The following is a 26,432-nucleotide window of genomic DNA, read 5'->3' on the forward strand; positions in this document are numbered from 1 at the left end:
TTGATTTTTTTAAAAAAATTTTTTAGCCGTTACTATTTTTGTTTGTTTAATTTAGTGGGGTATTATTTCTAAAAAAAAAAAAAAAAAAATGAAAGAAAGAATGTATAATGTTATATGTGGCACTTGTAGGAGTGTATAGGTGTCAATAGTAACACTTGTCGTTGTGCAAGGGATGAAGTTGCCAGGTGTATTTCCACTTACAATAGAGCTTCTAGAAGGAGCTTAGTTGACTCAAAGTCTTTAAGGCTTAGTGAAAAGTGTATATATATTTATATAATAGTGTACAAAACCACACACACACATCACTTGGTCTCAGCTAGAGAGCGAGAGGGAGACTAAAGGGAGGAGGAAGGAGGAACCAGTAGCCATATAAGGAGGCAGGTTTTCAAACCTTTATTTTTTTTATTATTTTTTTTTCAAATTTGGTATTCAAAAGAAAAGGAAAAATTGAAACTTTTGCTTCCTGTTATTCTCTGAAAACATGGTTTTTGGTTGTGAAATCTGTTGGCCAATAATATGAAATTTTTGCAAATTTAGTCTTGTTGTGGAATCTAAACAGAACACTAGGTTGGCTTTCGGAATGCTATTTTCATAGTTTTACTTTTACTATTTTCTTTGAAGTTTTAAGGCATTGAAATACCCAATAAATTGAACTTGTGGAATTTTATTTGATTTGATTTACTTACCTATTGAATTTATTATGGAATCATTTTAGTGGTGTAAGGTAGTCCGTGGGATTACTTTTCACCCAACAAAAATCCCTCTATTTTGTGTGACTAAAATTAATTCCTTTATGTAGTTTCTTTTTGGAATATTGATTGTGAATTTCATATTACAATCAATTGGGTTACATTTAGTTTTGGTGTATATCAGTTTGGTCAATAGAAGATTTTATATGAACTTTTGAGTAAATAATATATTTATTTTGCTGAAAGTTTTTGGAGATAGTAGTAGCTATGCACATATTATGTTCTTTGTTGGTAGTATTTCTTTGAAGTTCTCTTTTACAGATTTGTATTGCATGTAGATTTCTGTAGTACTTATTTATATTATTATATTTGTAATATTTGATTTATGAATTAGTAGTATTGATTTATTAGTAAATTTATATTTGTAAATTGTGATTATGTAGGAGAATGAAAATGTTTTTGGGTAAGGCTGCCTATTGTGTTAATTGATTATGTTTTTCCAACTGTGTATGTGACTCAGAATCAAATAGGTAGGGTAAGAGTTTCCCTTAGGTTGAAAAACTTTAAACTGCCCGGGCCATAACGAGGGGGTGTTCACAGTCCCAGGGTGAGAGCCCCTTAATTCGAAGGATGGGGGCGGCGGTCCCGAGGGGTAGGTCTTTAAAAACGCATGAGGGTACACAGTATTGGACCAATTTTGATTACTATTGTTTTGTAGGATTGTTTATCTTTGATAAGCAAATCAATTTCTTGATTTTCCTGGATACATGAGTTTTGATATGAGATAAATTTTGAAAAAAAAAAAATTCATGGAGTTTGAATACTACATATATATTTTAGTTTTGTATTCGTCGATAGCCTACTTAAGTGTTCAGTTAAAATTTCCACATGGCTATAGTTCTTCGTTACCTCAACTATTAAAGAAGGTTCGTTTGAATCTGGATTGAAAAACAAATATTTCTATTTATTTTTCATTAAAATCGGAAACCTACCAGGCTCTTTTGAGCTCATTTTTTTTCTAAAATTTCTTTTCAGGTACTAGTGGTGGTGAAAAGGGCGCGGTGCAGGAATAAGGATGGCATTAGGTGGGTTTCTTTCATGGAGGCGTGGTAGTCCGTGGGAGACTGTTATGTATATATTTTTGTGCCAGCGGCTGTCTTTTAGTTCGGGTGATAGATTATGTATGAACAGCCTAGTGGGGACTTGTGTGTATCTCCTTTTGTGATTGTAAATATAACTTTTGTGTTTAAATTTTGGTTGATCACGGGTATGTTAGTTGTTGTTTAAGGGTTAGTCTATGAACGGACTTTTTGGCTATAAGTTTGGATTTGGCTAGTTTTGTTCCTTTATGTTATCAAGCAGGTTGTGATTTTATTTTGGTATTGGTGTTTGATTCACGCTTTAGTGGGAAGCGGGGCGTGACACCAAGGGACCATAGTGGTGTTCATGTGCTTAAGTATTCAATTTTAGGCTGTTCAGGGAAATTTTGAGGTTCTTGGCATCTTGAACCGGTTCAGCCCCATTAAACCGTTCAAGGGGGGATCTTTGGTTCAAGAATGGGCACACTGCCCATCTTGAACCGGTTCAGCCCCACTGAACCAATTCAAGTCCCCCAGTGCACTATTTTGTCTTCTCCAGTTGACAACTTGGAATGCTTCATTTCGGATGATTATAACTTCTTCGTTCCGAACCCAAATATGGTCATTCTTGAGTCCATTTTCAAGGATTTTGAGTTAGCTATCTAATGAGACCAACATCATCCTCAAATTCCATTCATGTTGAGAGTTATGGTCATTTTAGTGGGATGGTGTCGGATTTCCCTTGAACCGAGTAAGGGTACTTTTGGGAATTTATATCCGGTGATCGTAGAACCTCATCGAACATCATGGAATGTCTAGAATAATTGTTTTAAACTTCATTTGACTATTTTATGGTCCTATTATCCTCTTCTATTGTAAAATGATCATTTTACCCCTACTGTGTCCTCGGGTTCGGGTAAAGACCCGATTAGCGATTCGGACCCTCGGTTCAGGTCGTTACAAAAATGGCAAGAAAAATTTGACAAAATGATGTTGTCAAATGGTTTTAGAATTTATGAATGTGATAAATGTGTTTATGTGAAAAACACTCAAAATGGATATGTCATTGTGTGCCTATATGTGGATGATATGCTAATAATGGGTAGTAATGATGTTATAATCAAAACTACTAAAAAGATGTTGATCAAAAATTTCGATATGAAAGATTTAGGCATAATGGATGTCATATTAGGAATCAAGATTTCTAGAACATCAGATGGTCTAGTATTATCTTAATCTCACTATATTGAGAAAATATTAGAAAAGTTTAATAAAGAAGAAAGTAGTCTTGTAAAGACTCCTGCTGATGTAAATCTTCATTTATTGAAAAATACTGGTCCTAGCATATCACAACTTGAGTATTCTCGCATTACAGGAAACTTAATGTATTTGATGAATTGCACATGACCAGACATAGCATATTTAGTTAATAAATTGAGTAGATATACAAGTAATCCAGGAAAGAACCATTGGACTACAATAATCAGGGTTCTAAGGTATTTAAGATATACCATAAGTTATGGATTACATTATTTTAGATATCCAGCAGTACTTGAAGGATACAGTGATGCTAATTGGATATCAGATACGAAGGATTCTAAATCCACAAGTGGCAATATCTTTAGTATTGGAGGAGGTGTCATATCTTGGAAATCTTCAAAACAGACGTGTATTGCAAGATCTACTATAGAATATGAATTTATTACTTTGGATAAAGCTGGTGAAGAAGCTGAGTGGCTTCGTAATTTCATAGAAGATATTCCAAATTGGCCTAAACCTGTGCCCGCTATATGTATATATTGCAATAGTCAATCAGCAATTGGAAGGGCACAAAGTAACATGTATAATGGTAAGTCTTGACATATACGTCGATGACATAATACCGTTAGACAATTGCTCTCAAGTCGGATAATCTTAATAGATTATATCAGGTCAAAAGATAATTTAGCGAATCTGTTTACAAAAGGTTTGACAAGAAAGTAAGTGTATAGTTCATCAAGGGGAATGGGATTAAAGCCGAAAGCTAATGAGTCATTTTAATGGAAACCCAACCTAGTTGACTGGAGATCCCAAGATCTAGGTTCAAAGGGACAATAGAAATTCTGAATGGCTCACCAGAAGCACTAGAAAGATTTAATCTTCTACCCATTTCTATGATGAGACAGTGCTACTTACAGCGATGATTAGGATAAACTATGTTTTTAATGACTTTTATACCCTAAAAATTCAAGTGGGGTATAGTAGGATACTCTTAATAAGAAGTCACTTATATGAGTGTGAAATGGGGCCACTTCTATGAGAACTTCTAAGGTTAAGTTTTCTAGAGCACTCATGAAATACCAGGAGTTGTTCAGGGCCATATGAACACAACCGTAAGAACCGACTTTGTGCGGGAAGGAACTGTGTGTTTACTATTGTCTTGGTTTGCATCAATGGTTGAACAGTTCAAGACATCATGTTCACTGGTTAGCCAGTAAATCCGATAGTAATACACTAGGGAAGGTTCAAGGCCAAAAGTTACCTATCCCGATGCAATAACTTTCCAATAGTTCTCTCTCTAGTGGCTGTACCTTCTTCATTTGTATTTTACGCTAATTTCCATTCATGTGGGGGATTGTTGGAAACGGGGCATTAAAAACATAAACTTTGGATGAGATTTGAAATAGATTCCGCTAAGAATTTTTTGCGGATCTCTTGACAAGCGCGTTTCTCTCCGCAAGGAGATGAATGTGGTATATTTTCTTTCTCAAATCCGTTTCCAAATGAATGAGAAATAAGCTCCAAAGTGTGGTGTTTTGATAAGCCTAAATGGGTATGCAAAATGTGGGAAGTGTTTGTCCCACATGGAAAAAATGTTAAAACTAATTAAAGTTTAAATAAGCCAAATTTAGGATTTTGTGATACCCCTCGATTCTAGAGCCACGGGTGATCAAGTCCGAGCACAGATCCGAGGGATACCAAACAATTAATATGTAAACAAGCAGAAAAAAACTGAATTAAGAACAAATTAATAATACGCTGAAAGAAATCTAACATAAGAATCCTCAAACTTGAAATAAATAAATTAATATGATTTAAAACCGTACAACTCGGGAATCCACCTAGTGGACCCCTAATCCCAAATCCTTGAATAAATTTACAGAATTAAAATCCAAAATTAAAATAGAAAGGAAATCCTATATAACCGAAAGAGTGAGTGTCTGTATCTGCATCAACCCGATCAAGCTCTAAGCCTGGTACTGTCGAACACATGAAAAATAATAGAGTGGGTCAGGCCCACATGCAAGTCCTGATCTACTAGGATCCAAACAGTAATCCGATACGCAGATACATCCTAGAAGGACTCAACAATATCTAGAGTAGTCCATATATGTATATATAGTACACACTATAGGACGCTCACTAGTCCAGTAGGTCTGTCTCAGCCTGAATAGAAGGCAACATGCGAATACGCACCCTAAGGTAGGCATGAGTACCTAGACCTACCAGGGAACAACACCTATATCCAGTTATCCATCCTAGGTGATATATGCGCCCTAACTATGGTCCTGAGACTCAGGCTCATACCATGGCACATATAATATATATATAAAATCCTTATACTCCTAATACAAAATATCATCCATCTGTATAGTGGTCTGATATATGTATAACAAATCTATCCTGAAATCATAATAGGTCATTTAATTTATTTGATTGACATGACACAAGTAGGTGATGGACTTAACCTTCATGGTTAATCCATACCTTAATCCAAATTAGGTAGGACTTAGTGTTTTGAACTAATCTATTCCCAATATAGGTAGGTCTTAGTGTTCTGAACTAAGCCATCCCTAATATGACACCGTCTCATACCGGTTCATATATATCCATATAAGTAGGACTTAACCCTTTTATGGTTAATCCAACTCATTCCAAATTAGGTAGGATTTAGTGCTTGAGCTAATCCATACCTAGTATGTCACCGTCCCATACCGGTACATACAATCCTCCAGTTAACATAGTTGACAAAACAATATTAAGTAGTCATCAACCACACTCCACAGTATGCACAAGATAAGTTAATCTATATACATAAATATTAGACATTCAATACAGCCTAAAATCCAACTCCAATAATGTAAATTGCTACAATAAATTCAAGCATTCACATTCACCATCATAATCCATGAATTGATACAGTTAACAGAAATTTAAGCATCAACTATACCCAAGCTAAGCACAGGTCATTCCAGTTAATTCACTTTACTTCTAATACCCCAGAAATATGATTTATTATATATATTTAAATCATATTTAACAACCTTATTAAGCTCCAATATATAAACTAGCGAATCCTCCAACATAGCATAGTTACTAAAACAACACTATATAATTAACTGCCATCCTCCAAAATATGCACCATTATGAATTCATACATATATATCAACATTAGGTATTCACTTCAGAACCTAAATATCATGATCCAATAATTTAAATAGCTAAAATAGGTCATAGCATTTAAATTCCACATATAGTCCATAAACTGATACCATTTAACAACCGTTGAGTACCAATTGATTCCAACCCAATCATAGTTGAAATTATAGTTAATCCACTATGTTTATAACATGGTGGACAATATGATTAAATATAATTAATTTATATACCAACAATTTGCTAAGTTCCAGTAATTAAATCTCTTAGCAAAATAGTGCAACGTATAGATTTTTCTTGAGCTGTATTTTACTCCTTACCTTAATCCAATATTGTAATAATGTTTTTCACTATTTTAATAAGTCCCAAACATTTAATTACACCTTACAATAGCCTTTAAAAAGCTTCTGAAAACACTGTATAGCCCAAACACGCCCAAAACCTCACAGAAATACAAAAACTGGACAAGAGCAGGCTCTAGAAAAATGGAGCCTGCTCTTTGGATGATTGAGCGGGCTCTATGGCCCTAAGAGCCGGCTCTAAGGCTGCCAAGAGCCAGCTCCAACATTAGGGAGCCGGGTCTAAGGGTTACAGAGCCGGCTCTGTCCCCTTTTTGAGCCCGCTCTCACTCTCTTAGACGCCGTCGACTGTTTCTGTGTTTTCTTCTCCAACTCCGGTGATTAACGAAGCTTCTGTGATGCTTTTAAATCTCTGTTCTAGGTTTAACCTCAGTCATAGATAAATTTTAAATCACTTATACGCAATGATAGCATGCATAGAAAAATAGGTTTAGAATCTCTGATCATAGAAACTTAGTCTGAAATTTATAAGCAACCCACAACAGAGTATTTTGATGAATTCAAACATTGTTTTAAGTACTTATTTTAGAGCTTGTTTAATGTCTCAGACTAATCCTCCAACATTAATATACGATCCCAATAGGAATCTAACACCAGATTTGAAAGCAATCGGCAACAAGTATCCAGTTAATACTTTTAAGCAACAATAAGGCAGAGTACTACGATGGAACCAGAAACTGGTTTAAACATGCATACAGAATTAGTTTCATCTATTTTAAATCTTTGATTAATCCCTGGAGTCTTAACTAGGCATGCACAGAACACGAATTAAAGGGAAAGAGTAAGAACAAGACTTGCCTTTGAAACCCAGACTTGCAAAGCTAACTCCACGTCTCTGAGTGTTAAACCACCCTTGCTGCTCCTACTACAGTCCGGTAATACACTCCAAACTTCCGTCCTTGATTCTGTTTTGTGAACCATCCAAACTCCCACTCCGGTTCTCTCTGTAACTTTCTGGTTTTCACTACCAATTTAGGGCTCTGTTTGTAGTTTACAGAACATATGTTTATTCTGTTCTCCAAACCCTAAACCATGCATTGCTTTATATTTATAGGTGTATATTAATACCCTAGTCCACGAATAATCAGAGACTAAGCCCTAATCCCTATCCTAACCGGCCCATGAAACTATCTCAGTTCTAACCTACGGCGGCTCACCTATACGTGAATTATAAGCCAAAAAAATATAACTGTAACCCTAAGTTACCATACAGAAAATAAATAAACATTACATTAATTAAATAAAACAATTCAATAAGTATAGTAATTAACAGGTAATAAATCCAAGTTACATATTACTAAGGCAATCAATTTAAATAAATTCAAATAATATAATTAAATCAATCTCAATTAACATGTAAATTAAATACACACAAATATTAATAAAATTAATTAAACAAACACAATTAATCACTTAAGAAAACAAAACAACTAAGTCACGTAACAAAATCAATTAATCAATGAAAAATAAAATAAAATTTCCAATCCTATCAATTAATCAATGAAAAATACAATTAAATTTCCAATCCTATCCTTTTGAAAACTAGGGGTATTACAGATTTGTGCTTGGGCTTAATTGTAAAGTTCAATTATTCTTTTTACTAAATGATATTTTGGATTGGGCCTGTTTTTGGGTTGGGCTTATTTAAATGGGTTTCACAAATGGGTGGTTGGTATTTTAATTTAAATTAAAATTAGTTTTTTGAATTTAAATTAAAACCACTTTTTAGTTTTTTTCTAAAGGGTTGCATCTTTTTATGAACCATTATAACCCATGGTTGCACCCACCCAAAAAGGCACTTTACTACCTATAAATACCCCCACTTGGATCATTTGCAAATCACTCCAATTCATAATCCTTTTCTCTAATTCTGAATTTTCTCCTTCCTCTCTCTTCTTCTATAAGTGTCTGTGTGTTCAAGTCCTAGTCTTTGGGTTCGAGCCTTAGTCAGTGACTTCGAGTCCGAGTTTGAGTCAGAGAGTACTACACCAAGCCGGTTTGTCTATTCCTTTGGTTTGCAGTGCTACTACCGAAGGAAGACAAGTCGTTGTATCATGGGAGATAGACGCCACTAAGTCCGTTAGCACCATAGCGGAGCAAATCTATCTTAAAGACAGAATCAAATTCTAGCCTCGACTTTTAATCAGGTTCATTTATTTTATAGTTTTTATTTGATTATATTAAATTATATATTATAAGAAATTATATATATAGATTATTATTTTATAATAATTATTATATATATACACATTATATATATATATACACACACACACACATATTTACATTATTTGTAATATTTGGTAGTTGCAACATAACTAGTTACAGTAAATCGTCACAACGATTCATCGAAACCCTATCAAACTATAATTTTCATAGTTTGTTTATACATTATATCTTAATCCTTAAATTCCATATCTGGAAGTTTTGGGTCTACATTGAAAAAAAGTTGCCTCATCAATTGTCTCGGGATTTTGTTTTGTACAAAATTTTGGTTTGGATGAATGTAACTTCTTCTTTGGTATCCATACATATCATGTTAGACATATCAACATAAATTTTTAACATTTATGTACTTAATCGATTGTGAGGGATGGTTGTAAGTGAAACAATACCATCATATTTTAGTTTGGGTCACAGATGTTGATTCGCCATATATATATGTCTATGTCTTTTGAATTTTAATCAAAATTCATGTCTTATGGAGTTGGAGTTGATAGTCACGTCTTTTGGGTTTAAACCAAAAAAACATATCTTTTGGATTTGAACCAATAGGCACATCTCTGCACTTGCTGATAATGCGTGTTGCATGCACGGGTTTATGGTCTATGTACCAAGAGTTATGCGCATGGTATTCTATAGGTGTTTTGCTATAAACTCATAGCAAACTCAATTAGAGTATGCACGATTCTAGTAGAAATAATTACATGACAGACATAAGATTCATAATTCATTTTTTGTCCTGAAATTCTTTATTTTATAGCATGTATAAATTTTAAGGCTTGAGACCTGATTTAGTACTTTAATAATTTTAATAAATATGCCATTTTTCTATATCTGTTATCATCACTAGTTGAATGTTTTATATCTTTAATGATATACATGGCATAGTCAATGATTAATTTACTGTTTCATAGCATATAAGTTTATGAAATAATACATGTTATTGAAATTATATACATAATTATGCATGTGACTCATGTCATAAATTGTTACAAATTATTGCATAATATGTATATGTATATGTTTTGATTCATTCGAAAAAATTGAATCATATTTGTAATTCTAAGCACAAGTGTCATTAACTTTGATTGAGTGTTTAGTCACCAAAGTGGCACACTCGTGAAAATTTTAATGATATTTGTAACTAGTGGCAAAATTATTATCTTGTTAAAGTTAAAGGATTGTGTTGGTGTTTAGTAGAGACGAGTAATGATCAAGCCCAAAGGTGGGTTATAGAGTTTGTCCAACAAAGTGGATTGAGGTAATTAGTGTAGAAAACATAACTGATGACCCACTATGTCCAAAGGAGTATAAGTTGTTATTGTGTTTTCTATGATTAATTAGCTTCAAAGGTGAAAGTTATTTTACCAGTGGGAGACTAATATATGATAATTTTGGCCCAAAGGAAAGATTATTATATGTTATGTTGATCTTATTCAAAGTTAATTGTTTTGAGACATTATTTAATTAACTCTAAAAAGTTTAGTTATCCTTCCCATCAATTAAACTGTAAATGTGTGGCTTTAATTATTCTCAAAAGTCAGTGGGAGTAAAATTCATATTTGTGTTAAATGTAAATGATAGATGTGGCATTATTTTATATGAGATTAAACAATTTGTCTCAAACATTTAAGATAAAAATGTTGGTGAAGCCTTTTTATTGACATTAAGTTTCACCTAAATGAATCTTGTGAAATTCTTGGATTCTCACAAAGAACCTACTTAGATAAAGTTCTGAAAGTATTTGACATATAACGCTGTAGAGGTAGAATTGCACCCATTGTAAAAGTTGAGAAATTTGGTAATCTAATTACCAAGAAAATATCTATAGCAGTATTAGGTAAAATACCTTTTCTACGGAATCTATTGTATGTTCATATTTTGCATATGGTTAATTATAATATATCATTTGCTATCGTAAAGTTAGACAGATATCACGGTGATCCTAGTTTGGATCTATAGTAAGCGGAAAAGAAATTTATAAGGTATCTACAAAGGATTAAGATCCATATGTTTTATAATAAGACTGATAGGTTTGGGGTGGTGGAAAAACAAACTTTGCTGGTTGTCAGGACAGTATACAAATCCACTTCAAGTATTGTTTTACTATTATGATAAGTGATAGAAGCGGATTCTATTTACATGTTATAAGGCCACGTTTCATGCATTATAAAATACCAGTTTTGGACTTCAGGTCAATAATTTCGCTACATTCTTGTATTAAAGGAACAACAAGAGTTTTAGTTGGTCTAAAATATGGCTGTTAATACTTTATTGTGAAATAAAGGTTTCAGAACCAACTAATGTCTGATTGATCACATGATACACAACAAAAGATTGTTGATCCCATGACTAAGGGTTTGCCGCTAATGTTGTACAGTAAGCATGCATATTTCTCTTTGACAATATTAATTTACTTGGTTAGTGGGAGGTTGTATTTAGCTCAGGTAAAGATAGTTTTATTTTGTGATTACAGTTATTATCCTCATTTATTAGATTTTCCATATTAGTGCACATGTGTATGGAAAAATTTGTGATTTAAGTATCCTGTTTTGAGACACGGTAGGACCGATGCATGGAATGAATATTTTATTAAAATATTTTCACATATTGTATGTATGTGACTTTGGAGCTGAGTTTGTTAGTATGAGTGACCATTGATGTCTTATATCATTAATGATATAATGATGCCCTTGATCCCATATTATTAGACTCGAAAGTACTCCAAATTGAATGGAAGAGGTGTTTCTTATAAATATATGGATTAACGTTTGGAGTACACTTAATGATCATTTTGACCTTGAAGTGATCAAAATTAATTATTGTTGGACTAAGTGGGAGAATATAAGTAAATTAGTAGTCTATCAATAATTAATTAAATATATTGTTTATATGCATATAAGAGAGGTTGCACCCTTAGAATGAATAGTCACATATAAAGAGTTGTGTCGGTTGATAGAACCAACATAACTCTTCACGTATGAATAAAACGGTCCCAACCCTCAGTATATATATGCGTAAAAGGCCCTAGAGTCCATGATCTGGTTGTGCAGACATAGGAAAGGGTTGAAAATCGTTTTCGTTGTAGTTCTCTCCAAACTAAGTTTTTATATCTAGTATGTCTTCTCAACAAAGTGTATGCATTAGAGCCATGAATTCTATTCATGTTAGAAATTTCTTACACTGGACTCAAAGTGAAATCCGTTTATCTTTCAGGTCCATTTCTTCCCCATTTTGACATTGAAAGTCAAAAGGTAAAGAGACCAATAATGAATATCAACATTGTGATTTTGGATTGTTTTAAAAAATGCAATTTCGGCGCCGACGATTTTGAACCATAAACTGACATGGCCCACAAACTTAGCTAGTAAGCTGTAAGCAACTCCCATCTTTGAATAAAGCAAAAATCAATTATTATCTCAATAATTCCCCGGAATACTTCTTTTTGATTCACACATATGAATCCATGGGAAATCAATTTGCTTTTATTTATCAATGAGAAGTCTGCGGTGCCTATAAATTGATTTTATGAAGACGTGTGCTCAACTACCATTTTGTTGTTTGAATTGTAATGTGATAATTCTCATGTCATGCAATTGAACGAGCTAATCCTGTTATACCGCATCGAACGGATCTCAGCACTTGTACGTGTTCACAAGTGTGAATTGAAAAATCCGATTTGGTACAACATGGACTCCACTCCATATTAAGGTGGGTTAGTATAAAAGTTTAGAATCCACGTGAATGCGCAAATAAAATTATTTATTCACTGAAGAAATACAAGCTTTCATGAGTAAAATAGTTAAATTGCATATTAGACACGTTTATCCTTTGTTTAATCTTTTTTCTTTTTTCCTCTTCTTTTTCCTGGATTTTTTAATAGGCAAAATACACACACGCTTTGTTCCAATTACTTAAAAACATCTAAGTTTTTTTTAGCAATTTGTCAATTGAATGTTTTGGAGGACTAAATACTCCAGTATTTTTGGCCCTTGATTGTTTGTCTTAATTAATTATTTTTTGGTCTAGCTCCAGTTCCTTTGTGAAATTATGTTGAGATTGTTACTCTTGGATTTGTAACAGAAGAAGATATATTACAACACTGTGTCATTTTTCATGGAAAAACACACAACAATGCAGATCCACGTCCATGAAAATGCAAGTTCAAAACGAAGGGCATTTAAGTCATTTAATTTGCGATAATTAAATCACAAGATTGAGACTTGACTGATTTTTCTGCTGCAAAATAACTTGGAATCAATTTCAAGGTCATAGATGTGTATACTGTATATGCGTTCCAAGAATTATATAAAAACAATTTGGTCTTACAAATGCCAAATATAGGAAAAGCAACAACCTATAATACAAATATACTTTGAACATGAAGATTCAATCCCCGTACAACATCTTACGCAAACCAGTGGACAGCCATGTGTGAGAAGAAATCTAGCTTAATCCAATCAATCCTACAGAGACCATAGAATGATATCTGGCAACAACATATACCGTCAAACTATACGTCGAATAACAGACATTGGATCGACCGACTATTGTTTAAAGTAGCCACTCTGGTGGGAAGGAGGATATGCAGAAGGAACGTTGTAAGGAGGTCGAGGAAAAGATCTGGGTTACTGTGGCTGCGTATTGTAGTATGGACCACGCCACCCAAGATAAGCAGGTTGGCTGTACTCATGGCCGACTGCTGGTTGCTGTTGGTGCTGCGGTGGTGGATACGGAGGACCTGCAGCTGGCACATGTTAAGGAGGCGGCGGGGGCTGTGAAGAGCCATAAGTGGGAGGGGGGTGAGCATATCCAGGCATTGTTGGCTGCTCGGTGGGCTGGTAGTAAGGTGGTGGTGCTTGGGGAAGAGGAGGCGGCACGTTCCTGTGTCGGTTTGCTGTTGGGAATTGGATCTTTGATTTTGATAAGGCTGTCCAGCTGTAGGGTAGTTGTAAGCACCTGTGTTCTTACCATCCTGGAAATTGAGGCCTGTATGCTTCTGGTCATTACAAAATCACTGCACTGCTGCTTTACGTTTGTGATGGCATCTTGTTTGACAAAGGCAAATGTAAATCAATTCATGTTTAATGACATCGTTAAAAAGTCCTGACATATGAAAAATAAAATTTGATAATTTCAAGCATACAAACGAGAAAAATGTAAACTGTAACAATAATAACAAGGCACTAAATCAGAGAATCCAAAAGAAGGTATGCTATTATTTAACTTAATAATTTTTTTATTTTGCAAAATCTAGTCACTAAGGTTAGCAATAAGAAATTTCATACCTGAAGAGTAACATAGAACTTCAGTCCCTCACTGATGTTCTCTTAAATTTCGCAGAACTTAGCTATGGCAGCTTCGATCTGCTAGTAGCTCTTCTCTCGAGATGCTAAGAAATTGAAGTAAAAGCATACAAAGAATGTCAAAAAGAGGGGCACGCTCCATGAGTGGAAAACAGATGCTGGAAGCATCAACAGAACCGAGTAATATTTTAGGATGTAACTGAAAAAAACCCACATCAATGTAGAGATTCAGCCAAATTGGAGAAGCTCTTGAGCTTATGGTATCACTAATATTTATAGTAGTAGACACAACAAAAAGTTGTCAAAACTAAACAAAATATAACAAAAATTCAATTTTCAGATCTCACTTGGCAACCAGCCACCATGTTATGGACATGAAGGGAAGCAAGAAAGCATTAGCACTAGAATACTAATTATATATAATTAAATGTGTACGCTGATAACTGTAGATTGATTAAGAGATGAGATAGTTACCAGCTCATAGAACTTGTCTAGCCAGCTAAACCTGTGAGCTCACTAGCTTGAACTAAGCCAATGTGAACCACACACAAATGCACAAAAAAGGGACCTTTAATGTGACTATTTTTTGCTCTATTCTAAGGACAAAACCGGCAATCAGATAAGTGAGTGTAATGCGATTCGCACTTGCCAACAAAAAACAGGCTCCAATACCTACTGATCCATACTGTAGAACATAAGACGCCTGCTGATGCATGGTACAAATACAGGATACCAATCACATAAACTAGTAAGACCACAAATAAAAGAGGCCTAGTGAGACCATTCCTAATCACACAATCAAGAAAAGAATAGAAGAAAAATACAACCATCCATGAACAACAAATGAATAACTGAACAAAAATGAATAGATAACAGCACTCAATCTACAATAAACAAAACCTACCTTTATAATCTTCAAGATTGAATATAGCAGCAAAGTCGTCTTTTGAGCCTGTAAACAGGAATAAGATCATTTTAGGAATAATAAGTTTTTTAAGAGACATGTTTTTAATGTATAACAGATCAAAAATTACCATTTGAGTCCAAATTCTATTAATCAAGGCAGAAAATGAATGAATAACAGCAACTAAGAGAAATCCTGAAGAGGCAATGAAATTAAATTGGAAAAGGTGCCTCTTCCTTTCAACACTAATGACAGTGGCAAACCATCACACAACTCTTCCTATGCCTAGTGCAATAGGAAAAGGGTCTCTTAATACCAGTTCCTATATTTACTTCTAAAGGTGATACCCCAATTCTACCGATCAATTAATAAATAAATAGATAAGGATTTAAGCTAACCTCAAAACAGAAGCAGTCTTTAAAGAAACAATAAATAAAGAAGGTGAAAAATTAAGTTTCAAAGTGAATCTCCTTCCTATCAAATGTCCCTTCCCCTCAGGAAGTAATAAAATTTAGAGAGAGACATTGGGGACGGGGGGAAAATATCTAATTGTGTTCCCTATCGTACGGCACCACCCCACTCAAAAGTGGGGGAAAAAGATGCATAGAGACACAAAATAATCTACAACCGTGTATGATGGAAAAAGTAATAGGTCCTTCAACTCCCACCAGTTCCGCAGAATTTATTAGCAGAGCCATTCACTCGAAGTATCAAATTCATCATAAACAATCATACTTCACAATAATAACCATGCAAGGCAATAATAACATATACCTGAATTTGTATCAATAATTGTTCTTGTGCCTCAATATTCTGCCCAATTTCTTCGCAAATGTGATCATACTTCGCTATCTCCTTTCTAAAAAGATCCTCATAAGAGCCCGTGGAAGTCATCAACTTTGGCAAGATATCATCCTGAAACCAAACATATGGTAAGCTTAACCAACTGCGCGCTAAAAGAAAAGGCAGCAGTTGCAAATGAAATAATGCTCAAATTGAACATTTTATAAGCATGATGATTTTATTCCATCCAATGTAAAAGTGATGCAGCAAAGCAGGAAAAACATGATGATCTCAACGGTTTATTTGTGAAAGGCAATCTTTGAAACGATATGACAAGGAGACGCCTAAAATTAAATCAACCAGATGTCATTTCATTCTGCCTGTTGTTTTGGATAGCCATGATGATTGAGATGATGTCCAAGCTCAGGAAGAGGCTTGATTGCAGGTCGACCCCACCGCACCCCGAGAAAGAAGGGGGGGGGGGGGGGGAGGAGGGGACCCACACAATTTGTCCCACATTTAAATGACAAATATCTCTATCCTGTACAGAACAGATATCGAGCTGATCAATTTCCAATAATGTCTTTGAAGATTAATTTTTAAGTTATACAGAAAAAAAAAAAAAAAAAAAAAAAATCTCAAAAAATGCACAACACTAATTTATGAAAATATTTAACATTCATCATTCTAGCAGAAGCTAACAACATTTAAGATCCTGATGGACGCATGACCACGTTTTTACAAAAGGGGGAAAAAGCAAAAAATATATATAATCATTACATGAGATTCTGATAACTGGTACGAACCTTTTGAACATTAATTATTTTCAACTAGCAGATAACTGTATCAAATTCAAAATTATTTTGCAAATTTGGTATCAAAAACAAATTACTAACCGACTAAGAATTTTGGATCCTTACTTGCGTTCACTCAGTAATATACTCCAGATGGATGCATAGTTCATAAAAAAAAACATTCACTCCACAATTATTTGAAGAAGTATAATTGCGCTCCACTTTTGAGGGGTAATTTTGCCATTTCATTTATTAATCAAGTGGAGAAAATGGAGTGTTAATATCATCTCCCAAACAGAAAAATACATAAAAAATAAAAAATAAAAATAAAAATAAATATTATCTCCATGTATTTGATGTATTTATTAATGTTGAAACAAATCTCATCATTTCATAAAAATTCATGTTTAGCTACACACAAAGATTGGTCCTATAAGGCATATATCATTAATGACCAGTCATCAAACTTTAATCTCCATCAAACAAGACAAAATAACATAACCAATTCAATACATAAAACATACCCGACGGCGATCAAGGATTGACATGAGAGCTGTATGATCTCTCACTGAACGCTCAATACGGGCATCACTTTCTGCAGCTTGCTTCAAATTTGCTGCAAATCTATTTAACCTATCCTGCAAGTTCTTTGTTGAAGTACTGGACTGTGGCCTAGTCCACCGTGTACCAAATTGGCTCCTAAGCTGAGCATCTTCTCTCGCTTCTTTCTGCAAGAGTTCCTCCGTCTGGACCAGCAATTCCTGATTCACCCTCTTCAAATCTCTAACTTGCTGCAGCTCAGCTTCCAAGCCAGATAGGCCCCCACAAATTTGCACTGCCTCAACATCTTCTTTAAGAGTTGTTGGAAGGGTGAAGTTCCCTTCCAAAGCAAGAATTGAATCAGATAAGTCCATTTCCTTGAGCCTCACTCGGGTTAGCTCACTCCCTTGTTGCAATTTCTCAGCTGTGTTCGGATAATGTCATCAACCATTTCAGTGAAAGAGCTTTTGCACTGCTGTCAGCACCAAGACTTGAAAACATCTTCTCCTTGCTTGCATCCAACATCTTCTCCTCCATAGCTCTCTCCAGGTTTCGATTTACAGTGGCTTCAAACTTTTTCATTGCATCCAAAAGCTGCTGTGCGTCCCCCTTTGAGGATGACTTCTTTGCCTCAGATAAAGAACAAATTCCACTCTTCAAGCGGGCAATTTCCTCAGCAGTCTCTTCTTCTTTCTCATGCAACTCTAAACTATATCTATAGCACGCCTCTGCATAAAACAAGGCCGCCTTGAGCTGCACATGAGTTATCCATGCCCTGTCAAAATGCTGGCTGACAGGTGCAAAATTCAGCGCTGCCAAAGCTTCCTCATAATAGAGTCCAACCTGTGATCCCACCATTTTTAAAGCATTTTGGATATAATTGAATTTAGGTTATAACCAAACAAAAATCATATAAATGAATGAAATCATAACTGGAAACGGAATCACTTGTGCCATACAACAAAAAGACTACAAAAATGCTAAACTTAACATTTAGGATTCATTTTGCATTTCTTATAAGAGTCATTCTTGGTGTCCCATGAAACCATGAATTCTATTAAACAAATCTTGGGATATTATTACTTTCACCACAAATTCCAAATCTTTTGTCACAGTTCAGCTAAGCAACAACTTTTACAACAGTAATCAAGGGGCAAAATAATGTTATATGACTGTGAGACCATTTATATGGATTCCAGGGAAAAGTCACGGATTGTACAGCAAATTTGTGTGTAATCATCATATTTCGTCACATAGTATGGTATAAATTCACGCTTCCAGTAAAATGCACAACGAATTTGTTACAATCCACCCAATATTTGGGTTCACAAGCTGAAGAAAATTTAAAACAAATAACAGACTACAATACAAAACAATAAGTACTAACCTGCCTATAGATTTTTGCACAGAGACCAGGGGTGCTTCCCTTGGCAATTGTATTCTCAAACACACATTCCTGTGCTTGCGCCAGCATAAGCCTCTCCAACATCCCCGCACACTCAACCGAAACATCGACAGTCGTGGATTCTAACCACCAAAGATCATGAACAATATATTATTAAGAAGAAACGATAAGAAACTATATGTGCAAAGTGGACAAGATGTCCAACCACTAAAGCAAGATAAACTAGTCAAAAGCATAACTCTCACCCCATGTCCAGCTACAAGAAAAACCCAAAAACCCCACAATCAAGGGAAGCATTTGATGACCTCTACACATCCAACAACCCAAAAACCCCATAATCAAGGAAAGGGAGGCATTTGATGACCTCTAGCAATTCCAAGGGATGTAAGTATGTACGGTGTACCCCCTTCTAAGCTAAGAAATCCATCACGCCAATGCATCCATTAAGATTTCTTCTATATCATAATCAAATGCCTCAAGGATGATACCAAAAAATAAAAAGGAAAAAGGAAAAAGACAAAAAGAAAAAGGCTGCCTTAATCAATAAATAGATATAAATCGATTCCATTTTTGGATTAAAGTAAATGATTTATAGGCGCCAAAGGGTCACGCCCCATGCACATCAATTCAGAGTGATAAGTATGGCATAATACAAGTTGGCAGCTTACCAATATTTTTGTGCCATCTCATCATCTTATTCAAAATTCTAAATATCATATGCATCAATTAAAACCCACCCCTTCATGCATAAAATTTTGCCCTATCTATCTCGCAACTCCAAATTTGGGTTTGGGACAGCTTTGGTTGTTATTTTTCATCTGGAACAGGGTCAAGGAAGGCGTTTGACAAGTTATCATGGTGGTTTGATCAGAGATGGTATCAGGGTGGGCCGGTGCTGGTGGTTTGTCAGTGGCCTCCCCCCCTCTCTCTCCTCTCTACACATGCACACACCTATATGAAGAAAGTGCAGAAAGAAATCACATATGCTTACAAAATATCTTGGAATAAAATCTCACCACCAATGGGTTCTATAGGATTCTCCGCATCAAAAAAACATAGGTGTGACATTGAGACTCTGCTTATGACAGCATTTTTATATGTATGCGCTTGAATGTCAGCCACTGTTTTTCATTTTTCTTGTAGTGACGATAGGAGATTTTCATGGTTTTCACGCTATACAACGTTTGCCAGGTATACAACGTTTATATCCAAGCTTGCCAATAACAAAATAGTTTTACAATGACATTAAAATCGCTTAAGGTAGGCTTCGCTTAGCCTTTGATTACAGCGGTTAATGGTATTGGCACCCTCAATCTGTCATAACAGCATTTAAACTTTGCATCCACATTAGATGGAGGTGTCTTCAATTAAGGATGTAGACTTATATTTCTAAGACTGCCAATCAAAGTATTTAGACTTCTAAATTATGAAGAAAAATATATATATTTAGACTTCTATGAAAATAAGCAAATATATGTATGTGAAGTTGCAAAATAAAAACATAGTCTGTATAAACCACTTGAATTACATACCTTTCAATGGGTATAAGCTTTCCACATGGCTGGTGAAGATGCAGTGAGATGATGACACCAATTTTGATAAGTTGGGGACATGTCTTGTTGTTTCCGTTTTCAGATCATAATAAAAGATCTTTGATTTGCGAAATTGAAATAAAATCTCATCTCCAATACTACAAATCGGTTTTATAGGATTTTTCGCATCGGAAAACATAGGTGGGACATTGAGAGAGTGCTTATTCCAGAGTTGATTGTGATGGTCTTCTAGTATCCAAATTTCAGAGACCTTAGAATTAATGAGAGCCAAACGATCTCTTACTTGTATTGTGAAAAAACAATCTCTGGTGGCGGCTCCTGGTGGAAGTGGCATGATTTCGAAACTCTCATCCCCAACTTGGGAAGACAGTATCACATATTTGCCTAAGCGGTTACCAATATTACCTAAACAATATACAATATCATTGATACAACAGCCTCTATTCCTCTCATACAAGAACATGTTTACTTGACTATTAACAGAAGACTGATCAATATCTCTCCAAGTGGAGGCAGCGCCGCCCTGGCTGAGGGTCAAAACCTTGAACTGGGTGTGGGCCACATCATCTTCAGGATTATAAACTTCGGTTATGTTGAGGACTTTGTGTTTCCCGCCGGAAGCAGCTGGATCAAACCCTAAAAGGTTGAAGGATACAGCTCTGAATGAATTGTCTACTACTGAGAAGCCAAAAGTTGGACTCCTTATCCTAATGGGTGGTATTTCATGGATTTCTCTGGTGCTAGGGTTCCATATGCAGCTCTGAAAACAGATCAAGCCCTTGACGGAATACAAAGGAGAAGGCAAAAACTCTGCTGTGTCTGGAAGTGATTCAAGTGATTGAAGGGGAAGGACTGACCTGCCTTCTGGATCTGTGGAGTAGAATTTGTTATCCACCTCATATATTGGTAATTTCACGAATAGAAGGTTGATGCCACTGGGCCGATTGATTGACCGATTATGGTGGGATTCAATGAAGAGTGGATCATTAATTATGGAGAGCCAGAGTTTGGAAACACACCTGAATCTCAATAATATTTTCGCAGGAATTTCTTTCAGTATCCCAAAGATAATCTCTTGCGGAAGAGAAACCCCATTATTTTCATGCGGAAGAGAAACCCCATTGTGTTGCAATTTCTCAGCTTGTGTTTGGATAATGTCATCAACCATTTCAGTGTATCTAGAAAGAGCATTTGCACTGCTGTCAGGAACAAGACTTGAAAACATCTTCTCCTTGCTTGCATCCAACATCTTCTCCTCCATAGCTCTCTCCAGGTTTCGATTTACAGTGGCTTCCAACTTATTCATTGCATCCAAAAGCTGCTGTGCATCCACCTTTGAGGATGACTTCTTTGCCTCAGATAAAGCACCAATTCCACTCTTCAAGCATGCAATTTCCTCAGCAGTCTCTTCTTCTTTCTCATGCAACTCTAAACTATATCTATAGCATGCCTCGGCATAAAACAAGGCCGCCTTGAGCTGCACATGAGTTATCCATGCCTTGTCAAAATGCTGGCTGACAGGTGCAACATTCAGCACTGCCAAAGCTTCCTCATAATAGAGTCCAACCTCTGATCACACCATTTTGAAAGTATTTTGGATATAATTTAATTTAGGTTATAACCAAACAAAAATCATATAAATGAATGAAATCATAACTGGGAACGGAATCACTTGTAACATACAACAAAAAGACTACAAAAATGCTAAACTTATCATTTAGGATTCATTTTGCATTTCTTATAAGAGTCATTCTTGGTTTCCCATGAAACAATGAATTCAATTAAACAAATCTTGGGATAATATTACTTTCACCACAAATTCCAAATCTTTTGTCACAGTTCAGCTAAGCAACAACTTTTACAACAGTAATCAAGGGGCAAATAATGTTATATGACCATGAGACCATTTATGTGGATTCCAGGGAAAACTCACGGATTGTTACAGAAAATTTGTGTAGTCATCATATTTCATCACATAGTACGGTATAAATTCACGCTTCCAGTAAAATGCACAACGAATTTGTTACAATCCACCCAATATTTGGGTTCACAAGCTGAAGAAAATTTAAAACAAATAACAGACTACAATACAAAACAATAAGTACTAACCAGCCTATAGATTTTTGCACAGAGACCAGGGATGCTTCCCTTGGCAATTGTATTCTCAAACACACATTCCTGCGCTTGCGCCAGCATAAGCCTCTCCAACATCCCCGCACACTCAACCGAAACGTCCACAGTCGTGGATTCTAACCATCAAAGATCATGAACAATATTTTATTAAGAAGAAACGATAAGAAACTATTCTACATGTGCAAGAGTGGACAAGATGTCCAACCACTAAAACAAGATAAACTAGTCAAAAGCATAACTCTCACCCCATCTCCAGCTACAAGAAAAACCCAAAACCCCCATAATCAAGGGAAGCATTTGATGACCTCTACCACATCCAACAACCCAAAAACCCCATAATCAAGGAAAGGGAGGCATTTGATGACCTCTAGCAAATCCAAGGGATGTAAGTACGTACGGTGTACCCCCTTCTAAGCCAAGAAATTCATCACGCCAATGCATCCCATTAAGATTTCTTCTATATCAGAATAAAATGCCTCAAAGATGATACCAAAAAATAAAAAACGAAAAAGAAAAAAGAAAAGGGTTGCCTTAATCAATAAATAGATATAAATCGATTCCATTTTTGGATAAAAGTAAATGATTTAAGAAATGCAAATATTTTTGTGCCATCTCATCATCTTATTCAAATTTCTAAATATCATATGCATCAATTAAAACCCACCCCTTCATGCATAAAATTCTGCCCTAGGCCCCTATCCATCTCGCAACTTCAAATTTGGGTTTGGGACAGCTTTGGTAGTTATTTTTCATCTTGAACAGGGTCAAGGAAGGCGTTTGACAAGTTATCATGGTGGTTTGATCGGAGATGGTATCAGGGCGGTGGATATAAGGATTTAGCAGTTCAATAGAATGATAACTGAGCTGGTGGTTTGTCAGTGGCCTCCCCCTCTCTCTCTCCTCTCTACACACACACACACACACACACCCCTATATGAAGAAAGTGGAGAAAGAAATCACATATGGTTACAAAATATCTTGGAATAAAATCTCACCACGATTGGGTTCTATAGGATTCTCCACATCAAAAAAACATAGGTGTGACATTGAGACTCTGCTTATGACAGCATTTTTATATGTATGCTCTTAAATGTCAGCCACTGTTTTTCATTTTTATTGTAGTGACGATAGGAGATTTTCATGATTTTCACGCTATACAACGTTTGCCAGGTATACAACATTTATATCCAAGCTTGCCAATAACAAAATAGTTTTACAATGAAATTAAAATCGCTTAAGGTAGGCTTCGCTTAGCCTTTGATTACAGCGGTTAATGGTATTGGCACCCTCAATCTGTCATAACAGCATTCAAACTTTGCATCCACATTAGATGGAGGTGTCTTCAATTGAGGACGTAGACTTATACTTCTAAGACTGCCAATCAAAGTATTTAGACTTCTAAATTATGAAGAAAAATATATATATTTAGACTTCTATGAAAATAAACAAATATATGTATGTGAAGTTGCAAAATAAAAACATAGTCTGTATAAACCACTTGAATTACATACCCTTCAATGGGTATAAGCTTTCCACATAGCTGGTGAAGATGAGGTGAGATGATGACACCAATTTTGATAAGTTGGGGACATGTCTTGTTGTTTTCGTTTCCAGATCATAATAAAAGAACTTTGATTTGAGATATTGAATTAAAATCTCATTTCCAATACTACAAATCGGTTCTATAGGATTTTTCGCGTCGGAAAACATAGGTGGGACATTGAGAGTGTGCTTATTCCAGAGTTGCTTGTGACGGTCTTCTAGTATCCAAATTTCGGTGACCTTAGAATTAATGAGAGCCAAACGATCTCTTACTTGTATTGTGAAAAAACAATCTCTGGTGGCTCCTGGTGGAAGTGGCATGATTTCGAAACTCTCATCCCCAACTTGGAAAGACAGTATCACATATTTGCCTAAGCGGTACCCTATATTACCTAAACAATATACGATATCATTGATACAACAGCCTCTATTCCTCTTATATAAGAACGTGTCTACTTGACTATTAACAGAAGACTGATCAATATCCCTCCAAGTGGAGGCAGCGCCGCCCTCACTGAGGGTCAAAACCTTGAACTGGGTGTGGAACTCATCATCATCAGAATTATAAACTTCGGTTATGTTGAGGACTTTGTGTTTCCCGCCGGAAGCAGCTGGATCAAACCCTAAAAGGTTGAAGGATACATATTCCAATTGAGTGTCTCCTACTGCGAAGGCAAAAGTTGGACTCCTTATCCTAATGGGTGGAATTTCATGGATTTCTCTGGTGCTAGGGTTCCATATGCAGCTCTGAAAACAGATCAAGCCCTTGACGGAATACAAAGGAGAAGGCAAAAAGTCTGCCGTGTCTGGAAGTGATTCAAGTGATTGAAGGTGAAGGGCAGGTCATCTGTGGAGTAGAATTGGTTATCCACCTGATATGGTTGTACGATATCACTGATTGGAGTGACACACCAACCTATAAGCACTTTACATTCCCTTTAGTTAGGCGATGTGGGACTGTGCACCCATAGCAGCACTTCACATTCCCTTTACCCAGGCGATGTGGGACTATGCACCCGTAGCTCGCCAATGTGGTAGCCTGTCAGTGTCTCTCACACCCGCCCACGGCACACCCACACACAGGGTTATCACAGTTCTATTTTTGGGTTTTGAAATGGTTTTTTTTCAGCATTGCTTTCCATTTCTTTAAGTTATTTAGTTCCTTCTATGGTTCTTTCACTTTTTTATTTTTTTGAGGGTTATATCCCCATTGTTTGTTGTAAGTGCTTGTTGTTTTAATTATACATAGCTTGGATGTTATAGTCTGAGACACTATCTGATACTATTTGTCACGATCTTTACATCTTATGTAGATACTGTCCACTTTGTGGACTCTCCATATTCACAATTTCATATACAAAATGCATTTATACAATTAGGAGGCATCTACATATATAAATGCCAACAATCTCTTCTCTTCCCTAAGAGATTTGAAAATGTTTTATATATAATGAAATACATATGAATACACATTATTATGAGCTAGCTAGCACCACCTATACACAATAAGAGATGAAAAGTACACTATACTGCAGACAATATTTGGTAGACTAATTTAATTTATTTTCCATGATCATGAATTGAAGCCTCCGGGACATACAAGAGATCTATTTTTCATGCGGCTGGAGGCAAACCGGGACACCATTCACTGGAGTGGGGGATGAGTGATATATTATCTTCTCATTCGCAACTGCTTTCTCCAATTTAAATCTTTTCACCACATTATGCATGAAAACTAGTACTTCTAATCGAGCATACTCTTTTTCAAGGCACATCCGAGCTCCTCCACCAAAAGGTATAAAAGTGTATGGTGCAGGTCCACTTCCTTCAAACCATGACGGATCAAAATTTTCCGGATTCGGAAAGTAATTGTGGATTTTAATGTGTTGAATGTACTGTCCAAAATGTCTGCCAAAAAAATTTGATTTTGTCCAATAAATAAGCTTCCATGACTTCATCTACATATATATATATATATATATATATATGTATTTGTATGTTCATTTTTTGCATGGAAATTAAAACTTCCTTCCATCCCTTTGGAATGGTAAAGCCAGCATAGACTTATTTGATTTACCCAAAATTAAATCCGGGCTAAGTCCACGGAATTGTAGCAATCTCACTATGATAAAGAGTGAAACAAAATTAAAGAATTCAGAATGATAACCTCGACGTCTCACTATTCTTCTTATATAAGAGGCGTGAGAAATACAATATAACATATATCTATTAAGGTAATAATGACACTTTTTTAAACTAAACTCTACTTTCCATACTAGATAAAATAATACTTATTAATAATATATTTTACTCTAGTGTTATGTACTATCTAACACATCAAGTTTTGAGTATTTACCTTTAAAAAACGCACAATATCCTAGTGCAAGGGTTGTTTTACATTCTACACTTTGCAAAAAGTGTAGTGCCACGTCAGCAATTGTGCTGATGTGGCTCTACACTTGTTTTAAAAATTTTAAAGAGCTATTATGCACCATTATTTGCATTCTACACTTTATTATATACAATCACTTTTATTATTTTGGGTTAATTCCACTTACACCCGCTGAGGTTTGCTAATATGCCACTTACACCCCCTCTATGTCTCATAATTCTACCTATGTCCCTTGAGGTTTGGGTTTACGTATCGAGTTACCCCCTGCCGTTAAGTAACTGGCAATTTGTGCTGATGTCAGCAAGAAAAATGGA

The 26,432-nt window shown here is 35.5% G+C and overlaps 2 protein-coding genes and 1 pseudogene across 3 annotated transcripts; all 3 read right to left on the reverse strand.

The window, feature by feature from the left end:
• Positions 1–12,587: 12,587 nt before the first annotated feature.
• Positions 12,588–14,068, reverse strand: LOC132304632 (vacuolar-sorting protein BRO1-like; annotated as a pseudogene).
• LOC132304634 (vacuolar-sorting protein BRO1-like) lies at positions 13,108–17,467 on the reverse strand. The gene is made up of 5 exons (XM_059802378.1): positions 17,078–17,467; positions 15,751–15,891; positions 14,977–15,024; positions 14,055–14,158; positions 13,108–13,872 (listed from the first exon to the last, which is right to left on the reverse strand). The coding sequence occupies exons 1-4, from the start codon at positions 17,465–17,467 to the stop codon at positions 14,117–14,119; spliced, it is 621 nt and encodes a 206-aa protein (XP_059658361.1). The 3' UTR covers positions 13,108–13,872; positions 14,055–14,116.
• On the reverse strand, positions 17,369–24,602 carry LOC132302551 (uncharacterized). 2 transcript variants are annotated; one of them, XM_059799447.1, is made up of 5 exons: positions 23,696–24,602; positions 22,161–22,300; positions 20,031–21,528; positions 18,481–18,620; positions 17,369–17,936 (listed from the first exon to the last, which is right to left on the reverse strand). In XM_059799447.1, the coding sequence occupies exons 1-5, from the start codon at positions 24,045–24,047 to the stop codon at positions 17,514–17,516; spliced, it is 2,553 nt and encodes an 850-aa protein (XP_059655430.1). In that variant the 5' UTR covers positions 24,048–24,602; the 3' UTR covers positions 17,369–17,513. The 2 variants fall into 2 exon arrangements, with proteins under 2 accessions (XP_059655430.1, XP_059655431.1); XM_059799448.1 differs by lacking the exon at positions 22,161–22,300 and having other exon boundaries at positions 20,031–21,620.
• Positions 24,603–26,432: the final 1,830 nt, after the last annotated feature.

The sequence above is a fragment of the Cornus florida genome, unplaced genomic scaffold (assembly GCF_030987335.1).
Source record: "Cornus florida cultivar Cherokee Brave unplaced genomic scaffold, ASM3098733v1 CherokeeBrave_3.0.0_Hap2_Chr04, whole genome shotgun sequence".
NCBI classification, from domain to species: Eukaryota; Viridiplantae; Streptophyta; class Magnoliopsida; order Cornales; family Cornaceae; genus Cornus; species Cornus florida.